At 40.4% G+C, this 23,353-nt stretch overlaps 1 protein-coding gene across 1 annotated transcript in view; it reads right to left on the reverse strand.

The window, feature by feature from the left end:
• Positions 1-23,353, reverse strand: part of Scml2 (Scm polycomb group protein like 2) — a 112,521-nt gene that overhangs the window by 4,909 nt on the left and 84,259 nt on the right. Inside the window, exon 12 of the mRNA XM_051141724.1 lies at positions 330-551. Coding sequence (XP_050997681.1) covers positions 330-551 — 222 coding nt within the window. The remainder of the gene's footprint in view (positions 1-329; positions 552-23,353) is intronic.

The raw sequence follows: 23,353 nt of genomic DNA on the forward strand, positions 1-23,353 counted from the left end.
GAAGAAATGTGTCCTTCTTGGCCTTAGAGTCATGAAAGGCTTTAAAGTTCTCACAGGACCTCAGGAAATGTTTAAAACTGCTTGAGAACTATTAGTCTGAGAAGCCTCTATCAAATATGGTTGGTGATTCAGACCTTCAGATTCAGTCTTGTCATACCATGACGATAGGAACAGCCATACATGATTGTTCCTGGCAATGGTGTGAAAGAGAGAATGTGACATCTCTAATTTTGTAATTTTAAGAGGTGCTCAGGGAGCGATATTGGACATGGAATCTTTAAGGAAAAAGATAAAAAACACTGACTGAGAAACACTGCTCTTGAATATACCTTCACTTTTCTTCTTCCATTGAAATTTAACATGCTTATAAGTCTTAGAGGTAGATGGCTTTTTCACAACTACAGATGTACTTGAGGTATTTGACACAATCTCAGAAACACTCTTGAAGACTGAAGTACATGCAGGACACATAGAGTCGCATACTGATGAATTCTCAGAAGTTTCAGTAAAACTTTTCATTTCTGACATGGCATGTACCTCAGGAGACAATACTACAGGGGGAAAAAGAGATTATCTTCAACAGCTCAAATACAATTTATTAGAATGCTGTTTTAGTTACTTTTCCTTTGACATGACAAAGCAAAAAGGCCACTGCAAAAGAAAACATTTAATCTGTGAGATCACAGTTCCACAGGGTTAGAGTCCATGGCCATCAGGGTGAGGAGCATGACAATAGGTTGGCAGGCATGGTGCCGGATCAGTAGCTGAGCCACTGCATATAATCCATGCACATGAATCAGGAAGGAACACAGGCAGGCAGAGAAAGTGGGGAGGGAGAGGGAGAGAAAGAGAGGGAGAGGGAGAGAGAGAGAGAGAGAGAGAGAGAGAGAGAGAGAGAGAGAGAGAGAGAGAGAGAGTGCACCCTAACCTGGAATGGTGTAGACTTTTAAAACTTCCACTCCCACCTTCAGTGACATGTTTTCTCTAAGAAAGTCATACTTTCAAACCCTTCTCAAACAGTTCCAGCAACTGGGGACAAAATAGTCATCAACTCTATGAGCCTATGGGTGTCATTCTCTTTCCCCCATATTCCACTCTGTGGTTCCCATAGGCTTGTAGCCGTATCATAATGCAAAATGTATTTATTTCAACTCCAAAACTTTCCATAGTCTTTCAATATCAAGAATGTTTAAATGTGCAAATTCTCTTCGAAGATTTGAGGTAATTTTTAACTGTAAGCCCCTGTAAAATCAAAAGGAAATTGCACATAGACAACATGCAATGGCACAGAATACACATTACCGTTCCAAGTGAGATTAATAGGGGCATAGCAATGGAACACTGGACCAGAGATGGAAACCTAGCAGGGAAACCTCCAAATCCTGCAGTTCTGTGTCAGACATCCAAGGGCTTAGATAGCTCTGCCCTTACAGTTTGGTTGACTGCAACACATTTCTCTCTTCAACTTTCCCCCTCACTGTGTGAAGATCTCCTTGGTACGTATCCTACAGTTTTGTTATCTCCAACATCCTGGAGTCACCAAAACAACCCAGGCTTCACTTTCACAACTTCATGCAATGGTCTCTCTGGGCCTCCATGCAGAGACTTCCCTGACACACTTCTTGCCTCAGCAGCTTTTCTTAATGGTGTGGAAAGATTCCACAAGCTCTTTACTCTTGTATCCTTCTTAGATCTAAGCCAGACCACCAGACCAAAGCTCCCAAGTTCTGCTGCTTGCTTGGGAAGGACCCAGCTCCCTCCTTGAATTAAACTTAAATATGGTGTGATTTGTTGTTGCTCTTTGGAAACATAAAATACCTTATTCCTTTTCACAGTTGCAGGATTAGCTGCATGGGATCTTGCTCTGTCATCACCACTTCCTTTATTCCATTTCTCCATATCTCTTTCAGCACAAACCAAGGCTCAAAGATAAAATTTCATGGTGGCCTTTTTCTTTCAAACCACATATGTATTTTGTAATTTTTTGTTGCCCTGCTTGTTCTTTTTCATTGTATATCTGCATAAGAGTGGTCGCTAATAACCACATAACACAGTCAATATTTGAAATCCTCTGAAAATGAAATTGATCTAAAACCCTTCAATTTAGCCTCATTAAGACTCTTGTGATAAGGGCAAGAGTCATCCATAATCTTATCCAAAATATCACCAGAACACCCTCTAGCCAAATTGCTAATATTATTTCCATCTGAAATCTCTTGAGTTTATCCAAAATATCACCAGAACAACCTCTAACCAAGTTGCTAATGTTGTTCTTTTCTGAAATCTCTTGAACTGGTCCACAGATTAAGCTCCATTTACAGCATTCAACCATGTTCTTAGTCCAAAGTCTCAAGATCTTCTATATCCCTCCAAAAAGCGGCATGGTCAGGCCTGTTACCACAACAACCTACTCCCTGGTACAATTTCTGTCTTAGTTACTTCTCTATTGCCCTGACAAAACACTATGACCAAAGCAACTTACAAAAGAGAGAAGTTATATCGAGTTAGAGTTCATTACCATTATAATGCGGAGCATGAACAATAGACAGGCAGACATGGCATTTGAGAAGTAGCTGAGAACATACATCTTGAAACACAATCATAAGGCAGAGAGAGAGCCATTTTGCACAGATCTCTCTTTTTAAGTCTCAAAGTCTACCCCCAGTGACATTTCTCTTTCAGCAGTGGCACAACTCCTAATCCTCCCTAAATAGTTCTACTGACTAGGGAAATAAACATTCAAATATGTGAACCTATGGAGGCCATTCCCATTCAAATCATCACCACAAAGGTAAAAAAAAAATAAATACGTAAAAGCTTATTTTTCCTACTATGCTTTTTATCCTAGCTCTGAGGAAACAGTCACAGGCATATATCTTCACCAGTTTGATGACAGAATGGTCTCTACAGTGAATTACAAGCCAGTCAGAGTTACAAAGTAAGACGTCTCAAAAAAATTAAAGTATTTTGGAATAAATATAAAAAAGAAGTTAAAGACATATTTTATAATGAAAATTTTAAGATGCTGAAGGAAGAAATTAAAGAAGTTAAGAAAAGATGGAAAGACCTCACATGCTTACGGACTGGTAGGATCAACATAGTGAAAATGTCCATATACTAACTAAGCTACAGATTCAATGCAATATGTGGTCATAATCAGAGGTCCAGGGGAATACTTCAGAGAAATAGAAAAATAAATCTTAAAACTTGTAGAAAGCCCTAGGATAATCAAATCAATTTTGAAAAGTAAACAGTCTGCTGGAGGGACTCTTAATTTCAAGTAATATTATAGAAGAATAGCAATAAAAAACAGCATGGTACCATCATCAAAATTGACACACCAATTAGTAGAACTGAGGACCCAGATACAATTCTACCCTCTTACAGTCACCCCATTTTCAACAAAAAGGCCAAAAATATATATTAGAGAAAAAGGCATCATCTTCAATTAATAATGTTGGTTGAACTGTAAAGGAATGTAAAAATGTAGCATGAACAAAACTCTACGTTAAATGGATCAAGGGACTCAACATAAGACCCAATACATTAAATCTGTTAGTGGAAAAGGTAGGGAATATACTTAAACTTTTAGATGCAGATAAGGACTTTCTGAACAGAACTCTAGTAGTTGCAGGCATTAAGACAATGAGATCTGAAATTAAAAGCTTCTACAGAGCAAAAGATATCATCATTGAGTGAAGAAACAGTCTTTAGAATAAGAAAAATTCTTTACAAGGTCTATATCTCATAGAGGGCTAGTATCTAGAACACAAAAGAATCCAAAAAACTAAGCATTAACAAAAAAACTCAATTAAGAGTTTTGGGGTGAAGAAATGGCTCAGTGGTTAAGAGCACTGGCTGCTTTCACAGAGGTCATGAGTTCAATTCCCAGCAAGTACATGGTGGCTCGTAACCATTTATAATGTGATCTGAAGACCTCTTCTGGCCTGCAGATGTACATGCAAGCAGAGCACTGTATACATAATAATAAATAAATAAATCTTTAAAAAAAGAATTATGGCATGTCACTAAGTTCTCAAATGACAAAATACAAATGGCCTAGAAACATTAAAAGCTGTTTAGTGGGGAAGACTCAAAATGGTGGCACCATTATATACTGCGTCTAATTAGCAGGAAAACCAGAACTGCACAGCAACCTAAAGACGAAACTGAGAGCTAAAAAACAACAGTGCTGCTGACTCCCAGGTGTGAGGGGTCCACACTGTGTGTGGCATGAGTGGGTCCAACCCCTAGCCACCCAGCTAAACAACAGAAAAATCCTTGGAGAAAGCCCACCTTAGCCAGCATCTTGGGAAGGACTGTGGATTATCCATGCAGCTTGGGGCTCACACTGCCCATCTATGTCTACTGCTTGCTAGATCTGGGAAGGAAGGACTGAGGGTATCTAGGGCTCTCACTGCCCATCTACTGCTTGCCGGATCCAGGACAGGGAGCGGTGGATAGGCAGAACTGAGTCCTGGCAACAGTCACAACTCACATTAGCTGAATACTGAGAAAGTGTGGGGGCACCCAAACACCTTTGAGCTCTGATCCCACTTAGATTCCAGCTGCTTGCTGGCCTAGCCTAGCTGGGTCACAGAGCAGATAAGCATAATCCTGCCTTCTCAAGAGGGTGTGTGGAGGGCAGAGCTGAATCTAGGCACCAGCCACAATACACATTAGCCATCATCTGATGAACTACTTCAGGCCTTGGTCTGTCTCCTCACACCCACCTGAAGCATATTGCTCAGACAAAGTCAACACACACACACACACACACACACACACATACACACAGACACACACCAAAACAACAACAACAACAACAAAAACAGGAAGAGCAGAGAGCTGCACAGGCCAAAAATTCATTAGCTGCTCTCCTGTGAGCAACTTCAGGCCTGGGTCGATCTCTGCCCACCCACCCGAAGCATACAGCTTTGACTCAGTTAGGACACAAAGCAACTCAGGCCACAATCTTCATTAGCTGCTATCCTGATATCAGCTTCTGGCTCTGATCTCACCCCATTCACCTACAGCCTATTGGCCTGATGCACATAGGTCACAGAGCAGAGACCTGTGTGGCCTACACCCCACATTAGCTGTTGTTTCCAGCAGCTTTGACCTCCAATCTCTCTCCCCTAGCCAGCAGATTATTGACCTAGTCCATCTGGAACACAGCAGGTAGACAGAGCTCTGCCATCTGGAAAAAGACTGTAGAGCACCTGAGCAAATTTGGGCTTGGAAATATATCAGCCCACACCCATTAATGCTTCGGGTGGATGTGAGGAGACAGACCAAGGCCTGAAGTTTCTCATAGGATGATGGCTAATGTATATTGTGGCTGGTGCCTGGATACAGCTCTGCCCTACACACACCCTCTTGAGAAAGCAGGATTATGTCAGACCCAACTGGGATACAGTTAGGGAACCCAGCTGAGCAGAGCTGGGTGCAGGCTCTAAACCCACTGTCCAACATCTTGAAGAGGCTTCTGGAGAGCCCTAGAAAACAAACTTAGGATTGGAGCTCTCTTTGCTTGTTCCCAAACTGCCTGGCCAACATGGAACACAGATAGAAAACTCAATGGATGAATCTCTAGGCCTGCTAAAACCAGAGACAACATGATACCTAGAGGACAGCACAAGAAGACTAGAAACAAAACTGAGAACCATACAACAACACTGGAAAACAGTGATCCTAACACAGCAAGCCCTGGAGATATGAATACCCATGAAGCATAAGGAGAAGATTTTAAATCTGAGGTGATGAAACTGATAGAGGCTTTGAAAGAGGAAAATAAACCACTCAAAGAAACAGAGGACAATACATACAAACAGATGAAGGAATTGAATAAATCTTAAAATCATTATAGGAAAATTCAGTCAAACTGGAGAAAGAAATAAATAAGAATACTCAAGATCTAAAGAGGGAATTAGAAGCAACAAAGAAAACACAAGCTGAGTCAATCTGAGAGTTAGAAAACATAGGGAAGAGAACAGGAATGACGGACATAAGCCACACCAACTGAATACATGAGTTGGAAGAGAGAGTCTCATGTGTACAAGATACAAAGTTATCAATACATCAATCAAAGAAAACATTATAACTAAAAAGCTCCTGACACAAAACACCCAAGAAATCTGGGACACTATAAGAAGACCAAATCTAAGAATAATAGGAGTAAAAGGAGAAGACTCCAAGCTCCAAGGCCCAGAAATCATTTTCAACAAAATCATAGAAGAAAACTTCCCCAACTTAAAGAAAGAAATGTCCATAAACATACAAGAAGCCTGAAGAACTCCCAAATAGAATCAGCCAGAAAAGAAAATCCTCCCGCCACACAATAATCAAAACATCAAACGTACAGAACAAGGTAAGAATATTAAAAGGTGCAAGAGAAAAAGGTCAAGTCACATATAAAGGTAAACCCATCAGAATTACACATGACTTCTCAACATGAAAGCTAGAAGGGCCTGGAAAGAAGTCATGCAAACATTAAGAGACCACAGATGCCAATGCAGCCAAACTTTCAATCACTGTAAATGGAGAAAACAATATATACCATGATAAAACCAAGTTTAATCAGTACCTAACCACAAATCCAGCCCTACAGAAGGCATTAAAAGGAAAACTCCAACTCAAGAGGCTAATTGCACCCACAATAACACAGGAAATAAACAATTCCACATCCACAAAAACACAGACACTTTACCACCACCACCATCAAGACAGAAGGAGAAAGCAACCACTTGTCATTAATATCATTTAACATCAATGGCATCAACTCCCCAGTAAAAAGACACAGGCTTACAGAATGGATTCAAAATCAGGATTCTGCTGCATACAAGAAACATACTTCAACAATAAAGGTAAACAATACCTGAGAGTAAAGTGTTGGAAAACTGTATTCCAAACAAATGGATGCGAGAAGCAAACTGGAGTAACCATTCTAGTAACTGATAAAATAGACTTCCAGCCAAAACTAATCAAAAGAGATGGGGAAGGTCATTACATCGTCATCAAAGAAAAAAATATGCAAAGATGATGTCTCAATTCTTAATATCTATGCCCTAAATGCAGGAGCACCCACATTCATAAAAGAAACGTTATTCAAATTTAAATCACATATTGAAAACTACACATTAATAGTGGCAGACTTCAACACCGTTCCCTCCCCAATAGACAGATCAGCAAGACAGAAACTAAATGGAGAAACAAGGAAACTAATAGACATTATGAAACAAATGGACCTGATATCTACAGAACATTTCACCCAAACACAAAAGAATACATCTTCTTTTCAGCACTTCACAGAACCTTCTCCAAAATTGACCACATACTTGGTAACAAAGCAAACCTCAACTGATACAAGAAAATTGAAATGATCCCTTACATCTTATCAGACCACCATGGATTAAAGATGGAACTCAACAACAAAAGAAACAACTGAAAGTCTACAAACTCATGGAAACTGAACAAGTCCCTACTCAATGACATCTGTGTAAGGGATGAAATAAAAAGAGAAATTAAAAACTTCCTAGAATTCAATGAAACTGAAGACACAACATACCCAAATGTATGCAACACAATGAAAGCAGTGTTCATAGCACTAAGTGCCTTTATAAAGAAACTGGAAAGATCTCATACTACCAACTTAATAGCGCCTCTGAAAGTTCTAGAACAAAAAGAAGCAGACACGCCCAAGAGGAGTAGACAGCTAGAAAGTATCAAACTCAAGGCTGAAATTATAAAGTGGAAACAAAGAAAACAATTGAAAGAATCAATGAAACCAAGAGTTGGTTCTTTGAGAAAACCAACAAGATTGAGAAACCTTTAGCCAAACTAACTAAAAGGCAGAGGGAGAGTATTCAAATCAACAAAATCAGAAATGAAAAGGGAGACATAACAACAGACACTGAGGAAATCCAAAGAATCATCAGGTCTTACTTCAAAAGGCTATATGCCACAAAACTTGAAAACCTAAATGAAATGGACAATTTTCTTGATAACTACCAACTACCAAATTTGAATCAAGATCAAGTAAACAAATTGAATAGTCATATCACACCTATAGAAATCGAGGCAGTCATCAAAAGTCTCCCAACAAAAAAAAAAAAAGCACAGGAACAGATGGATTCAGTGCAGAATTCTACCAGACCTCCAGGTAGGGCATAATACCAATTCTCTTCAACCTATTCTGTAAAATAGAAATAAAAGGAACATTACAAAACTCATTCTGTGAGGCCTGTGGTACCTAAACCACAGACTGAACAAAGAAAGAGAATTTCAAATGAATTTCTCTTATTAACATTGATGCAAAAATACTAAATAAAATACTCGCAAATGAAATTCAAGAACTTATCAAAACTATCCTTCACTACGATCAAGTAGGCTTCATCCCAGGCAAGCAGGGATGGTTTAATACACAGAAATCCATCAATATAATCCATCATATAAAGAAAGTGAAAGAAAAAATTCACATGACCATCTCCTTAGATGCTGAAAAAGCATTTGACAAAATCCAACACTCATTCATGTTAAAAGTCCTGCAGAAAGCAGGGATATAAGGCACATACCTCAACATAATAAATATATAGCAAGCCTATAGCCAACATCAAACTAAATGGAGAGAAACTTGAATCAATTCCACTGAAGTCAAGCTGTCTCTGTATCTCTTCAATATAGTACATGAAGTCATAGCTACAGCAATAAGATAACCAAAGGAGATCAAAGGAATACAAATGAGAAAAGAAGTCAAATTATGACTATACCCAGAAGATATGAGAGTATACATGAGGGACCCAAAATAATTCTATCAAGGAACTCCTACAGCTGATAAACACCTTCAGCAAAGTGGTTGGATACAAAATGAACTCAAGACAATCAGCATCCCTCCTGTATACAAGTGACAAACAGGCAGAGAAAGAAGTGAGGGGAAACTATGCCCTTCAAAATAGCCCCAGATAATATAAAGTATCTTGGTGTAATTCTAACCAAGAAAGTGAAAGATTTGTATGAGAAAACTTCAACACTCTGAAGAAATAATTTGAAGATTTCAGAAGATGGAAAAGTCTCCTGTGCTCTTAGATTGGGAGAATCAACACAGTAAAAATTACAATCTTACCTAAAGCAATCTACAGAGTCAATGCAATTCCCATCAAAATATGCACGGAATTCTTTACTGACCTTGAAAGATCAATTCTCAACTTCATACAGAAAAACAAAAATTCCAGATTAGCTAAAAACGATCATGTACAATAAAAGATCTCCTAGAGGTATCTCCATCCCAGATCTCAAGCTGTACTACAGAGAAACAGTAATAAAAACAGCATGGTACTAGCATAGAAATAGTCTGGTTGATCAATGGAATCTAATCGAAGACCCAGAAATAAGCCCACATACATATGGACACTTGATTTTTGACAAAGAAGCCAAATCCATACAATGGAAAAAACCAAGAGACAAGGAAGTTTTGACAGGGAACTACTCAGGGGAATGTATTCTTTTCAGCCTGGCTAGGGGGATAGGAGGAAGTGAGATTGTGCAAGAGCTTGTGGTGTTTTACTATATAAGCTGTGCTTGCTTAAATGAAGTTGAGCCTTGATCAGAACTTGTCTTGCCTCCATTATACATGTCTCTGTCACTTCAATCTGCACACCCTCTTTCAGAGACCCTGTTCAACTTGCCCTGTGGGCCGGGAAATATGACACCTGAACAGTGGGACATGAAAATGAGGGGTTAAGTGATGCATTCTGCTTTGGAGAGCACTCAAAGTGGAAGTGTTTCGCTGAAGTCACCCACTTCACAGACAAACTTTGAGGTAAGTAGCGCAAATATGGGGCAGAGCAGTAGCAAAGATTTATTCAGACAGACTTTAGAGTATATGCTTAAAACACAAAGAGTAAGGGTGAAAACTGAAGAACTGGTTGAGTTTTTAGATTCTATAGATAAGGTATGTCTGTGGTTTCTTGAAGAAGAAACAATTTAGAGATGTGGGGTAAAGTTGGCAAAAGATTGCAGGGTCACTATATTACAAATGGGCCTGAAGAGACACCTGTCACGGCTTCTTCACTTTGGGTTTAGATTAGGGGTGTTCTCGACCCCTGACATGAAAATGACAGAATAAGATATTTAATATCCCAAGATGAAGAGGTTTTGGGAGAAGTGAGAGAATCTAGGACCAGTAATGAGTTAGATATAAAAAAAGAGGCTGCTTGCTATCATGAGCCTGACTGGTGCCTTCGCCTAAGGTACTTCTAGCTTTTCCCATGGTGCAACAGGACCTAATAAAGAACTTCAATGACAGGTTCAAGCCCTGGAGAAAGTTAGCTAATAGACAGAGACAATTAGAGAAAGGATTACAAAGAATAAAAAAGTGCAACGATGCTGAGGAAAATCCTTGGGGACAGAAAGGGAAGGCTTCCAGCCTAGTACAAAACAAGAATAAAAAAGTGCAACGATGCTGAGGAAAATCCTTGGGGACAGAAAGGGAAGGCTTCCAGCCTAGTACAAAACAGTCCTCAGGGTATGTCTCCATTAGGGATTGCCATACAGAGAGCTAGAGATGCAGGACAAGAGATGGATGGTAAGTTCGCTTTTCTGGTTGTGGAAATAGTAGATCCTCAGGACAACGGAGTCAGGCATTATGTCCCTATAGAATGGAAACAAATCAAAGAATTAAAGACTACCTGTGCTCAGTATAAACCCACTGATCCATTTACCACAGCAATGGTTGATGCACTCATGATACTAATCTCACTCCTACTGATTGGAAAACCATAGGTAAAGCATGTTTAAGCAGAGGAGATTATTTGTTATGGAAAGCAGATTTTATGGATGTTGTAAAAACGACTGCAGAACTTAAAGCTCAAGCCAGGAATTCCTAAAGAAATTTTCACATGTTAGCAGGAGAAGGGCCATTTGAGGGTAATGGTAATCAAATTAATTATCCTCCTGGAGTGTATGCACAAGCAGCTGTGACTCCTTGAAAAGCATGGAACCAACTACCTGGTAAAGGAGATCTGAACATTAGCTTATCCAGTATTAAACAGGGCCCTGATGAGCAATTTCAGGAGTTTGTGGATAGGTTGCTTAAATCAGCAGGGAGAATTTTTGGCAATCCTCAAAATGGAATGCCTTTTGTGAAACAATTAGCCTTTGGAAAGGCCAATGCTCGTTGTCATACTGCGATTAGGCCCTACAGAAATAAAACTGATTTCATAGGATATATTAAATTGTGTGCTGATGTTGGCCCATCCTACAATCAAGGACTGGCTCTGGTTACGGTTTTACAAGGAATGACAGTACTATATATATTCACTCAGCAACCGAAAGGACGGCAAGGATGCTTTGGGGATGGTTAACAGGTTATCAAGTAAAAAATTGTCCATAGTTTAGAAACAACAATGAAGGGGGTAATAAAACTACCCCTGGAGTTCACCCACGTTGCAAGCGGGGTAAGCATTGAGTTAATGAGTGTAGATCTTGAACTGACGCTCAAGGACAGCCTTTGCCTGAGTGGCACAGAAACGGGAATCAGGGCCAGCCCCATGCCCCCAAGAACCAAAACTTGTTTATGGGCTCATGAAATTAGTTCCTCAGAGCCACACAAATCCATTTTACAACTTGTGAGAGCAACCCCAGGAAGTGCAGGATTGGACCTCAGTCACACCCCATACATAGCTTTAACCCCTGACACGGGAATTCAAGCCTTACCTACCAGAGTTTATGAACCTTTACCTCCAGGGATGATGGAACTAATTATGGGAAGAAACAGTAGTGTTATAAAAGGGTTACATGTAGCACCAGGAGTTGTTGAATCTGATTATACTGGAGAAATAAAAATTATGACTAGCTCACCTACTGGCATTTGTGTAATTCAACCTGAACAGTGCATACATAGCTCAGTTAATGTTGATTGCCATGCCTCAGCTACCTAACAAAGCTGCTAGGAGGCACAGAGAAAATCAAGGATTTGGGTCTTCAGATGTTTATTGGGTGCAACCAATAGGTAAAGAATGCCCTCAGTTAAAGCTTTTTCTACATGGAAAAGCATTTTGGACCTTATGGACATGGGGACAGATGCCACTATAATTTACAGACAGCATTGGCCTGCCCATTGGCCTAAAAAGCCTACCATTACAAGCCTAAGAGGAATCAGTCAATCTCAAAACCCTGAGTAGAGAGCTAATCTGCTCATGTGGAAAGATCTGGAAGGGAATCAAGGCACTTGCATGTCATATATTGAGGAAGGATTGCTAGTAAATATATGGGGTAGGATGTGTAGTTCAAATGAAGTAGTTATGCAACAAATGCTGCAACGAAGATATCTGCCAGGAAAAGGGTTAGGAAAGCATGAATCAGGTATTAATTCACCTGTCCAAGCTAGGGGAAATTTAGAGACTGCAGGTTTAAGGAGTTTTTCCTAGGAGTTGTTGACCACAGTGCACGCCATGTTGGTGGTATAATCTGGAAATCAGATGAACCAATATGGGTGCATCAATGGCCCCTTACTACTGAAAAGATACAAGCAGCACAGATGTTAGTGCAGAAACAACTGGCTGCACGACATATTGTGGAATCTACCTCTTTTTGGAATACTGCTATATTTTTAATTAAGAAAAGGTCAGGGAAATGGAGGTTGTTACAAGATTAAAGAAAAGTTAATCGAACTATGCAACTTATGGGCACACTACAGCCAGGATTACCCTCTCCTGTAGCTATTCCCAAGAATACTGTCAAATTATTATAGACCTTAAGGATTGTTTTTTTACTATCCCTGTACATCCAAAAGATTTTCCTCGCTTTGCTTTTAGTGTACCTTCTGTGAATTTTAAAGAATCAATGAAAAGATATCATTGGTGGGTTCTGCCTCAAAGAATGGCCAACAGTCCTACCCTATGTTAAAATTTTGTAGCCACAACTCTACAAAAAAGTAGAGAAAAATATACTAATTTGTATATCATTCATTATATGGATGATATGCTTATTGCTGAGAAAGATGGGAAACAAGTGCTTTTATGTCACGACATTATAGAAATCCAATTATCTCTGTCTGGTCTGCAGATAGCTCCTGAAAAAAGTCCAAAAAGGGGATCCACCTTCGTACTTGGGTTTTCAGCTTTTTCCTTCTCAAATCAAACACAAAAACATCACATTGAGAGTGTATCAGTTAAAGACTTTATATGATGTTCAGAAATTACTTGATGATATAAATTGGTTAAGACCTTAAAGTTGACAACTGGATTATCCAAGATGGCGGTGAGCAGTGTGGACCATGTTTGGAAGCTCCAATGAACAATTCAGGGAATTGCACAGATTTCTGAGCCAGGAACATCGAGATCCCCACACCACAGCAGCAGGAGTGCTCCATGGTTCAGAGGGACCAGGGTGCGGAGGACCTGCATGCCCCTGCACACGGGAGAAGCGTGGAGTTTCTCGGATCAGAGCAGCAGTGGCAGAGGCAGCAGCAGCAGCAGTGGCAGCAGCAGCAGCAGTGGGGGCAGCAGCAGCAGCAGTGGTGGCTGAGGTTTGCAGCTCAGAGCCTTCCGGTGGAGGCAATTGGTGTGGTGGCTGGTGGGAGTTGCTGCAGGAGAGGGGACTCTGAGGAGGAGAGGGGACTTTGGGTCTTGAGACCCAAACTGGACTCAGCGGAATGTTCAGCCCCAGAGTCCCGGGTTCAGCTCAGTGCACTGTGCTGTGGAGAAGCTGGCTCAGCTCAGCAAGCACTTCTGCCCAAGGCACTAGCTCAGCTCAGCCACAGCTCCCCTGCTGTGATACAGGCTGGGTGGAGCACTCAGTGCCACCCGAAGCACGAGCTCAGCTCAGCCGCAGTTCTCCTGCTGTGATGCAGGCTGGGCGGAGCGCTCGGTTCCAACCGAGGCACTAGCACAGCTCAGCGAGCAGTTCTGCCCGAGACACTAGCTCAGCTAGGCGTGCAGTTCTGGGGCGCTGACGCAGACTGAGGTCAGCATGCAGATTCGGGCCAGAATCCCTAGCTGGACCAGCCGGGCAATTTGGGCCCAGAGACTCTAGCTGAGCTTCACGCACAGGCTCGGTGGCCCTAAGACTGGCTGGACTCTCCATGCAGTTTAGGCCCGGAGTCCCAGGCTGAATTCAGCGCACAGTGTGGGTCCAGAGTACCAGGCTGACCTCGGTGCACAATTCTGCCTCGGAGACTCAGGTGGAGCTTGGCGTGCAGTTTGGGGCCAGAGTCCCTAACTGTGCTTGGCAGACAGATTGGGCCCAGAGACTCTGGCTGAGCTTTTGGCACAGTCTCGGCTCTAAGACTCTGGTTGGACACAGCCCGCAGTTTGAATCCAGAATTCCTGGCTGAGCTTGGCGGACGCTTCGGGCCCTGAGTCTATAACTGACCACAGCACGCACTTTGGTCCAAAAGCCCCTAGCTGAGCTTGGTGCGCAGTCCCAGCCCAAAAATTCTGGCTGGACTCTGCGTGCATTTTGGGTCCAGAGTCCCTAGCTGAGCTTGGCAGACGATTTGGGCCCTGAGAATGTAGCTGAGCTCTGCGCGTGGTTCTGGCCCAGTGTCCCTGGCTCGTCTTGGCATGGGACCCAGAAGGCGGTGGATACCTTGGCCTGACTCAACGCTCATTCAGAGACACAGAATGATTGTGTAAGTCTCTCTCTCTCAGCCTAAGCCAGGGAATGTGACCCAGACAAGCTTGGGAAAGTGACCCAGAAAGAATTGAAGGCTAGTTACAGTTTCTGAGATCAAAGTGGCCAACCGAGATAAACCATTTCAACTAAGGTAAACAATTTTCAGAAAAGTACCATCTGAAAATTCTCTGGAAACTCCCCAACACCCCTCCCTGCCAAGAATAGCCCCCAAGAACAACCACCCCTGCAATAGCCAATAACATTTAGACAAGCACCACCAGAGCCAATCCTAACATAGGGCACACAGCCCCTCCTAACCTTTGCGGTTTTAGCCTTTAAGAGCAGTCTGCAACAGTGACTCGGTGTGCCTCCCACCTGAGTGAGTGCTGAGGCGCTCTGACGCGCATCAGCAATAAACCTTGTGCTTTTGCATCAACACTGTGGTCCTCCGGTAGTCTCTCGCGACGACCCCCTACCCAAGTGGACTCTAGAGTCCAACAATTATAGGACCCACAGTACAGGGGAGCTGAGGATGACTGGCTGTGAGAGTCCAAAAGGACAGGGCTAGCCTCCTGCCATCCACCAGTGAAGCATCAGAGCTTCCAGCCTAGGGAAATTGTAACAAAACAAGTGAATCTATCATCAGACTCCCTCTACCCAACTCTGGAAGCTCCCCAACAAAAAACAAAGATGGCAAGATGTCTAAGGACAGCGGAAAAGCATACGCAAAAAACAAAACAAAACAATATGACTTCTCCAGTTTCCAGCTATCTCAAAGAAAACAACCCAGAGACCTCAAATACAAAGGAAATACAAGAACATGACCTCAAATCCTTAGAAATGAGGATGATAATAGAGGAAACAAATAAAATTCTTAATCAATGCACGAAGATGCAGCCAAACAGGTGAGAGACATAAAAGAAGCACATAGAGTGTAACTGGAAAAATTTCAGGAAAATGCAAACAACCAGATGAAAGAAATAAATAAAACGGTTCAAGTTCTGAAGACCTATAAGGAGGCAATGGAAGAAACTCAGGAATATACAAACAATCAGATGAAAGAAATCAAAAAATCAGTTCAAGATCTGAAGATGAAAATGGACTCAATGATAAACACACAGGCAGAAGAAAAACGAGAATGTGAGACCTCAGAGAAGAAGGCGAGCAACACAGAGGTGAGCTTTTCTAACAGAATCCAAGAGATGGAAGAATGAATCTCAGGTCTAGAAGATACAATCACAGATCTGGAAGCAACCATTAAAGAAAATGCCAAATCTGGAAAACTCCTAACATGAAACATCCAAGAAATTAAGGACACCATGAGAAGAAGAAATCTGAGGATAATATGCATTGAAGAAAGAGAAGATATCAGACTCCAAGGCCCAGAAACTATTCTCAACAAAATCATAGAAGAAAATTTCCCCAATCTAAAAAAAGAGATGCCTATAAACATACAAGAGGCCTACAGAACACCAAATAGAATTGACCAGAAAAGAAAAACTGCTCATCACATAATAATCAAAACACAAAACATACAGAACAAAAAAAAATATTAAAAGCTGCAAGAAAAAAGGGCCAAATAATATTTAATGGCAAATCTATCACATTACACCCGACTTCTCAGCAGAGACCATAAAAGACAGAAGGGCCTAGACATAGATTCTGCAAACCCTAAGAGACCACAGATGCCAGACCAGACTACTTTACCCAGCAAAAATATCAAAAACCATTGATGGAGAAAACAAAATATTCCATTACAAAAACAAACTCAAACAGTACCTATCCACAAATCCAGCATTACAGAAGGGACTAGAAGGAAAACTCCATCCCAAAGAGTCAAGCTACAACCAAAACTACTCCGGAAACAGAGAACTACACCATGGCAAAAACACAACTACACAAACGCTCGATTGGAACCAACATCAAAATTAAGACTCTTAACAGTCACTGGTGATTAATATCTCTCAACATCAGTGGTCTCAATTCTCCAATAAAAAGACACAGACTAACTGAATGGGTGCATAAACAAAGTCCAACATTCTTCTGCATTCAAGAAACACATCACACCCATAACGATAGGTATTGCCTCAGAGTAAAAGGTTAGAAAAAATATTCCAAGCAAATGGTCACAAGAAGCAAGCAGGCGTAGCCATTTTAATATTGAACAAAATAGACTTTCAACCTAAATTAATCAAAAGGGATGAGGAAGGACACTTCATACTCATCAAAGGTAAAGTCAACCAAGATGATATCACAATTCTGAACATCTATGTTCCCAAAACAAGGGCACCCACATTTGTAAAAGATCTGCTAAAAAAAATCTTAAAGCACACATCGATCCCCACACAACAATAGATACTACAACACCCCACTCTCACTGAAGGATAAGTCATTGAAACAGAAACTAAGCCGAGAAATAACATCATTAACCAATGCCATGGGTCAAATGGATCTAACAGATATCTATAGAACCTTGCACCCAAACAAGAAAGAATGTACCTTCTTCTCTGCACCCCATGGAACCTTCTCCAAAATTGATCACATATGGGTCACAAAGCAAGCCTCAACAGATAAAAGAGGACTGAAACAATACCTTGTATCTTATCAGATCACCATGTTCGTAGGCTGCAATTCAACAACAACAGAAATAACAAAAAGCCTACACATACATGGAAACGAAACAACTCTCTGCTAAATGATACCTAGGACAGGGAAGAAATAAAGAAAGAAATCAAGGAGTTTCTGAAATTCAATGAAAATGAAGAAACAACATACCCAAATTTGTGGAATACATTGAAAGCAGTGCTAAGAGGAAAATTCATAGCACTAAGTGCCTTTAAAAAGAAATTGGAAACATCGCACATAAGCATCTTAACGACACAACTGGAAGCCCTAAAAAAAAAGAAGCAGAAACACCCAAAAGGAATAGATGTCTGGAAATAATCAAACTCAGGGCTGAAATTAGCAAATTAGAAACTAAGAAAACAGTCCAAAGAATCAATAAAACCAAAAGCTGGTTCTTTGAGAAAATCAACAAGATAGACAGACCATTAGCCAAACTAACTAAAAGGCAGAGAGACAGTATTGAAATCAACAAAATCAGAAATGAATAGGGAGACATAACAACAGACACTGAAGAAATTCAAAGATTCATAAGATCCTACTTTGAAGGCATATACAAAATTTGAAAATCTAAGGGAAATGGACGATTTTCTTGATCAATTTCACTTGCCAAAGTTGAATGAAGAACAGATAAACAAGCTAAATAGTCCCATTTCCCCTACAGAAATAGAAGCAATCATTGATGGTCTCCCAACCAAAAAAAGCCCAGGGACAGATGGTTTCAGTGCAGAATTCTACCAGACCTTCAAGGGCGAGCTAACACCGATACTCTTCAAGCTACTCCAAAAGATAGAAATGGATGGAAAATTACTAAATTCATTCAATGAGGCCATAGTCTCATTGATACCTAAATCTCAAAAAGACTCAACAAAGAAAGAGAATTTCAGATCAATTTCTCTTATGAACATAGATGCAAAAATACTAAATAAAATACTTGCAAAACGAATACAGGAACACATCAAAGATATCATTCATCATGACCAAGTAGGCTTCATTCCAGGCATGCAGGGATGGTTTAATATATGGAAATCCATCAATGTAATCTACCATATAAACAAACTGAAAATAAAAAACCACATGATCATCTCCTTGGATGCAGAGAAAGCATTTGATAAAATCCAACACCCATTCATGTTTAAAGTTTTAGAGAGATCGGGGATACAAGGCACTTTCCTCAACATAATAAAGGCTATATATAGCAAGCCAATAGCCAAAATCAAAGTAAATGGTGAGATACTCAAGGAAATTCCTCTAAAATCGGGAACAAGGCAAGGCTGCCCACTATCTTCATATCTCTTCAATATAGTACTCGAAGTTCTAGCCAGAGCAATAAGACAACAAAAGGAGATCAAGGGTATCCAAATGGGAAAGGAGGAAGTCAAATTATCCCTATTTGCAGATGATATGATAGTGTACATAAGTGACCCTCAAAATTCCACCAGAGAACTCCTAAAGCTGATAAACACCTTCAGCAAATTGGCTAGATACAAAATTAACTCAAAAAAGTCTGTAGCCTTCCTATACACAAATGACAATCTTGCAGAGGAAGAAATTAGGAAAACCACACTCTTCACATTAGCCACAAGCAATATAAAATATCTAGGAGTTACCCTAACTAAGCAAGTGAAGGACTTGTTTGAAAAAAATTTCAAAACTCTGAAGAAAGAGATTGAAGATGACCTGAGAAGATGGCATGATCTTCCTTGCTCATGGATCGGGAGAATTAACATAGTAAAAATGGCCATCCTACCAAAAGCAATCTACAGATTCAAGGCAATCCTTATCAAAATACCTACACAATTTTTTAAAGACATTGAAAGTTCAATTCTGAACTTCATATGGAAAAACAAAAAACCCAGAATAGCTAAAACAATTTTGTACAATAAAAGGTGCTCCGGAGGAATCTCCATACCTGATTTCAAACTGTACTATAAAGCAATAGTAATTAAAACAGCATGATACTGGCACAGCAACAGGCTGGTTGATCAGTGGAATCGAATCGAAGACCCAGATATGAATCCACACACATATGGCCACTTGATTTTTGACAAAGAAGCCAAATCCATTCAATGGAAAAAGGATAGCATCTTCAACAAATGGTGCTGGTCTAACTGGAGGTCTATGTGTAAAAAAATGAACCTGGACCCATATTAGTCACCTTGCACAAAACTCAAATCCAAGTGGATTAAAGATCTCAACATAAAACCAGAGACACTAAGCCACTTAGAGGAAAAAGTGGGAAAGAGCCTGGAACATATTGGCACAGGAGACAACTTCCTGAACAGAACACCAACGGCCCAGGCCTTAATGTCAACCATTAATAAATGGGACCTCATGAGGCTGAGAAGCTTCTGTAAGGCAGGAGACACTGTCAAGAGAACAAAGCGACAGCCTACAGACTGGGAAAAAATCTTCACCAACACTACATCTGACAAAGGTCTAATATCCAAAATGTATAAAGAACTCAAGAAATTAAACACCACCAAACCGAATAACCCAATTGAGAAATGGGGCTTGGAACTAAACAGAGAATTCTCAACAGAGGAGTATCAAAGGGCTGAGAAACACTTAAAGAAATGCTCAACCTCCTTAGTCATCAGGGAAATGCAAATCAAAACAACTCTGAGATTCCATCTTACACCCATCAGAATGGCTAAGACAAAAATTCAAGTGACACCACATGCTGGCGAGGATGTGGGGAGAGAGGAACACTCCTTCATTGCTGGTGGGAATGCAAACTAGTACAGCCACTTTGGAAATCTATCTGGTGCTATCTCAGAAAAATGGGAATAGGGCTTCCTCAAGACCCAGCTATTCCACTCCTTGGAATATACCCAGAAGATGCTCCAGCACACAACAAGAAACTTTGCTCAACCATGTTCATAGCAGCCTTATTCATAATAGCCAGAACATGGAAACAGCCTAAGTGTCCCTCAGTAGAAGAGTGGATAAAGAAACTGTGGTACATATACACTATGGAATACTACTCAGCTATTAAAAACATGGAATTCCTAAAATTTGTGGATAAATGGATTGAGCTAGAAATGATCATAATGAGTGAGTTAACCCAGAAGCAGAAAGAATCAAATGGTATATACTCACTTATATCTGCATACTAGCCCAAGGGGCATGTCCCACAAAAGCCTTCACTTACCAGGAAGCTGGGACAGAGGGGAAGGCATCCTATTGGGACTCTAAAAGGATACAGAGGGTCCTAGAACTCTACAAGTAGAACAATATGATAGGCAGATTTGGGCCCAGGGTTCCCACTCAAACTAAGGCATCAGCCAAGGACAATACAGGAGGTAAACTTTAAACCCCTTCCCAGATCTAGCCAATGATCAGAATATTCTCCACAGTTGAGTGGAGAGTGTGATATGACTTTCTCATGTACTATGGTGCCTCACATTTGACCATGTCCCCTGGAGGGGGAGACCTGGAGGAAGGACAGCAGGTAGCCAAGAAGAGACTTGATACCCTATGAGAACATATAGGGGGAGGTAATCCCCCTCAGGAACAGTCATAGGGGAGGGGAATAATAAGAAAATGGGTGGGGGGAGGAATGGGAGGATACAAGGGATGGGATAAAAATTGAGATGTAACAAGAATAAATTAAAAAAAAAAAGAAACTAAGAAAACAGTCCAAAGAATCAACAAAACCAAGAGCTGGTTCTTTGAGAAAATCAACAAGATAGACAGACCATTAGCCAAACTAACTAAAAGGCAGAGAGACAGTACTGAAATCAACAAAATCAGAAATAAAAAGGGAGACATAACAACAGACACTGAAGAAATACAAAGAATCATAACATCCTACTTTGAAGGCATATATGCCACAAAATTTGAAAATCTAAGGGAAATGGATGATTTTCCTGATCAATTTCACTTGCCAAAGTTGAGTGAAGAATAGATAAACAAGCTAAATAGTCCCATTTCCACTACAGAAATAGAAGCAATCAATGATAGTCTCCCAACCAAAAAAAGCCCAGGGACAGATGGTTTCAGTGCAGAATTCTACCAAACCTTCAAGGGCGAGCTAATACCGATACTCTTCAAGGTACTCCAAAAGATAGAAATGGATGGAACATTACCAAGTTCATTCTATGAGGCCATAGTCACATTGATACCTAAACCTCACAAAGACTCAACAAAGAAAGAGAATTTCAGATCAATTCCTCTTATGAACATCGATGCAAAAATACTAAATAAAATACTTGCAAAAGGAATACAAGAACACATCAAAGATATCATTCAGTATGACCAAGTAGGCTTCATTCCAGGCATGCAGGGATGGTTTAATATACGGAAATCCATCAATGTAATCCACCATATAAACAAACTGAAAATAAAAAACCACATGATCATCTCTTTAGATGCAGAGAAAACATTTGATAAAATCCAACACCCATTCATGTTTAAAGTTTTAGAGAGATCGGGGATACAAGGCACTTTCCTCAACATAATAAAGGCTATATACAGCAAGCCAATAGCCAAAATCAAAGTAAATGGTGAGATACTCAAGGAAATTCCTCTAAAATCGGGAACAAGGCAAGGCTGCCCACTCTCTCCATATCTCTTCAATATAGTACTCGAAGTTCTAGCCAGAGCAATAAGACAACAAAAGGAGATCAAGGATATCCAAATGGGAAAGGAGGAAGTCAAATTATCCCTATTTGTAGATGATATGATAGTGTACATAAGTGACCCTCAAAATTCCACCAGAGAACTCCTAAAGCTAGCTGATAAACACCTTCAGCAAATTGGCTGGATACAAAATTAACTCAAAAAAGTCTGTAGCCTTCCTATACACAAATGACAAGCTTGCAGAGGAAGAAATTAGGAAAACCACACTCTTCACATTAGCAACAAGCAATATAAAATGTTTAGGAGTTACTCTAAGTAAGCAAGTGAAGGACTTGTTTGAAAAAATTTCAAAACTCTGAAGAAAGAGATTGAAGATGACCTGAGAAGATGGCATGATCTTCCTTGCTCATGGATCGGGAGAATTCGCATAGTAAAAATGGCCATCCTACCAAAAGCAATCTACAGATTCAATGCAATCCTTATCAAAATACCTACATAATTTTTTAAAGACATTGAAAGTTCAATTCTGAACTTCATATGGAAAAACAAAAAATCCAGAATAGCTAAAACAATCTTGTACAATAAAGGTGCTCCGGAGGAATCTCCATACCTGATCTCAAACTGTACTATAAAGCAATAGTAATTAAAACAGCATGGTACTGGCACAGCAACAGGCTGGTTGATCAGTGGAATCGAATCAAAGACCCAGAGATGAATCCACACACATATGGTCACTTGATTTTTGACAAAGAAGCCAAATCCATTCAATGGAAAAAGGATAGCATCTTTAACAAATGGTGCTGGTCTAACTGGATGTCTACATGTAGAGAAATGTAATTAGACCCTTATTTGTCACCATGCAGAAAACTCAAGTCCAAGTGGATTAAAGACCTCAACTTAAAACCAGAGACATTAGTTCAGTTAGAGGAAAAAGTGGGGAAGAGCCTGGAACACATAGGCACAGGAAACAACTTCCTGAACAGTACACCAACAGCCGAGGCCTTAATGTCAAACATTAATAAATGGGACCTCATGGGGATGAGAAGCTTCTGTAAGGCAGGAGACACTGTCAAGAGAACAAAGTGACAGCCTACAGACTGGGAAAAGATCTTCACCAACACTACCTCTGACAAAGGTCTAATATCCAAAATATATTAAAAACTCATGAAATTAAACACCACCAAACCAAATAACCCAATTAAGAAATGGGGCTTGGAACTAAACAGAGAACTCTCAACAGAGGAGTATCAAAGGGCTGAGAAACACTTAAAGAAATGCTCAACCTCCTTAGTCATCAGGGAAATGCAAATCAAAACAACTCTGAGATTCCATCTTACACCCATCAGAATGGCTAAGATAAAAAATTCAAGCGACACCACATGCTGGAGAGGATGTGGGGAGAGAGGAACACTCCTTCATTGCTGGTGGGAATGCAAACTAGTACAGCCACTTTGGAAATCTATCTGGTGCTATCTCAGAAAAATGGGAATAGGGCTTCCTCAAGACCCAGCTATTCCACTCCTTGGAATATACT

This window comes from Acomys russatus, chromosome X (genome assembly GCF_903995435.1).
Source record: "Acomys russatus chromosome X, mAcoRus1.1, whole genome shotgun sequence".
In the NCBI taxonomy this organism is placed as follows: domain Eukaryota; kingdom Metazoa; phylum Chordata; class Mammalia; order Rodentia; family Muridae; genus Acomys; species Acomys russatus.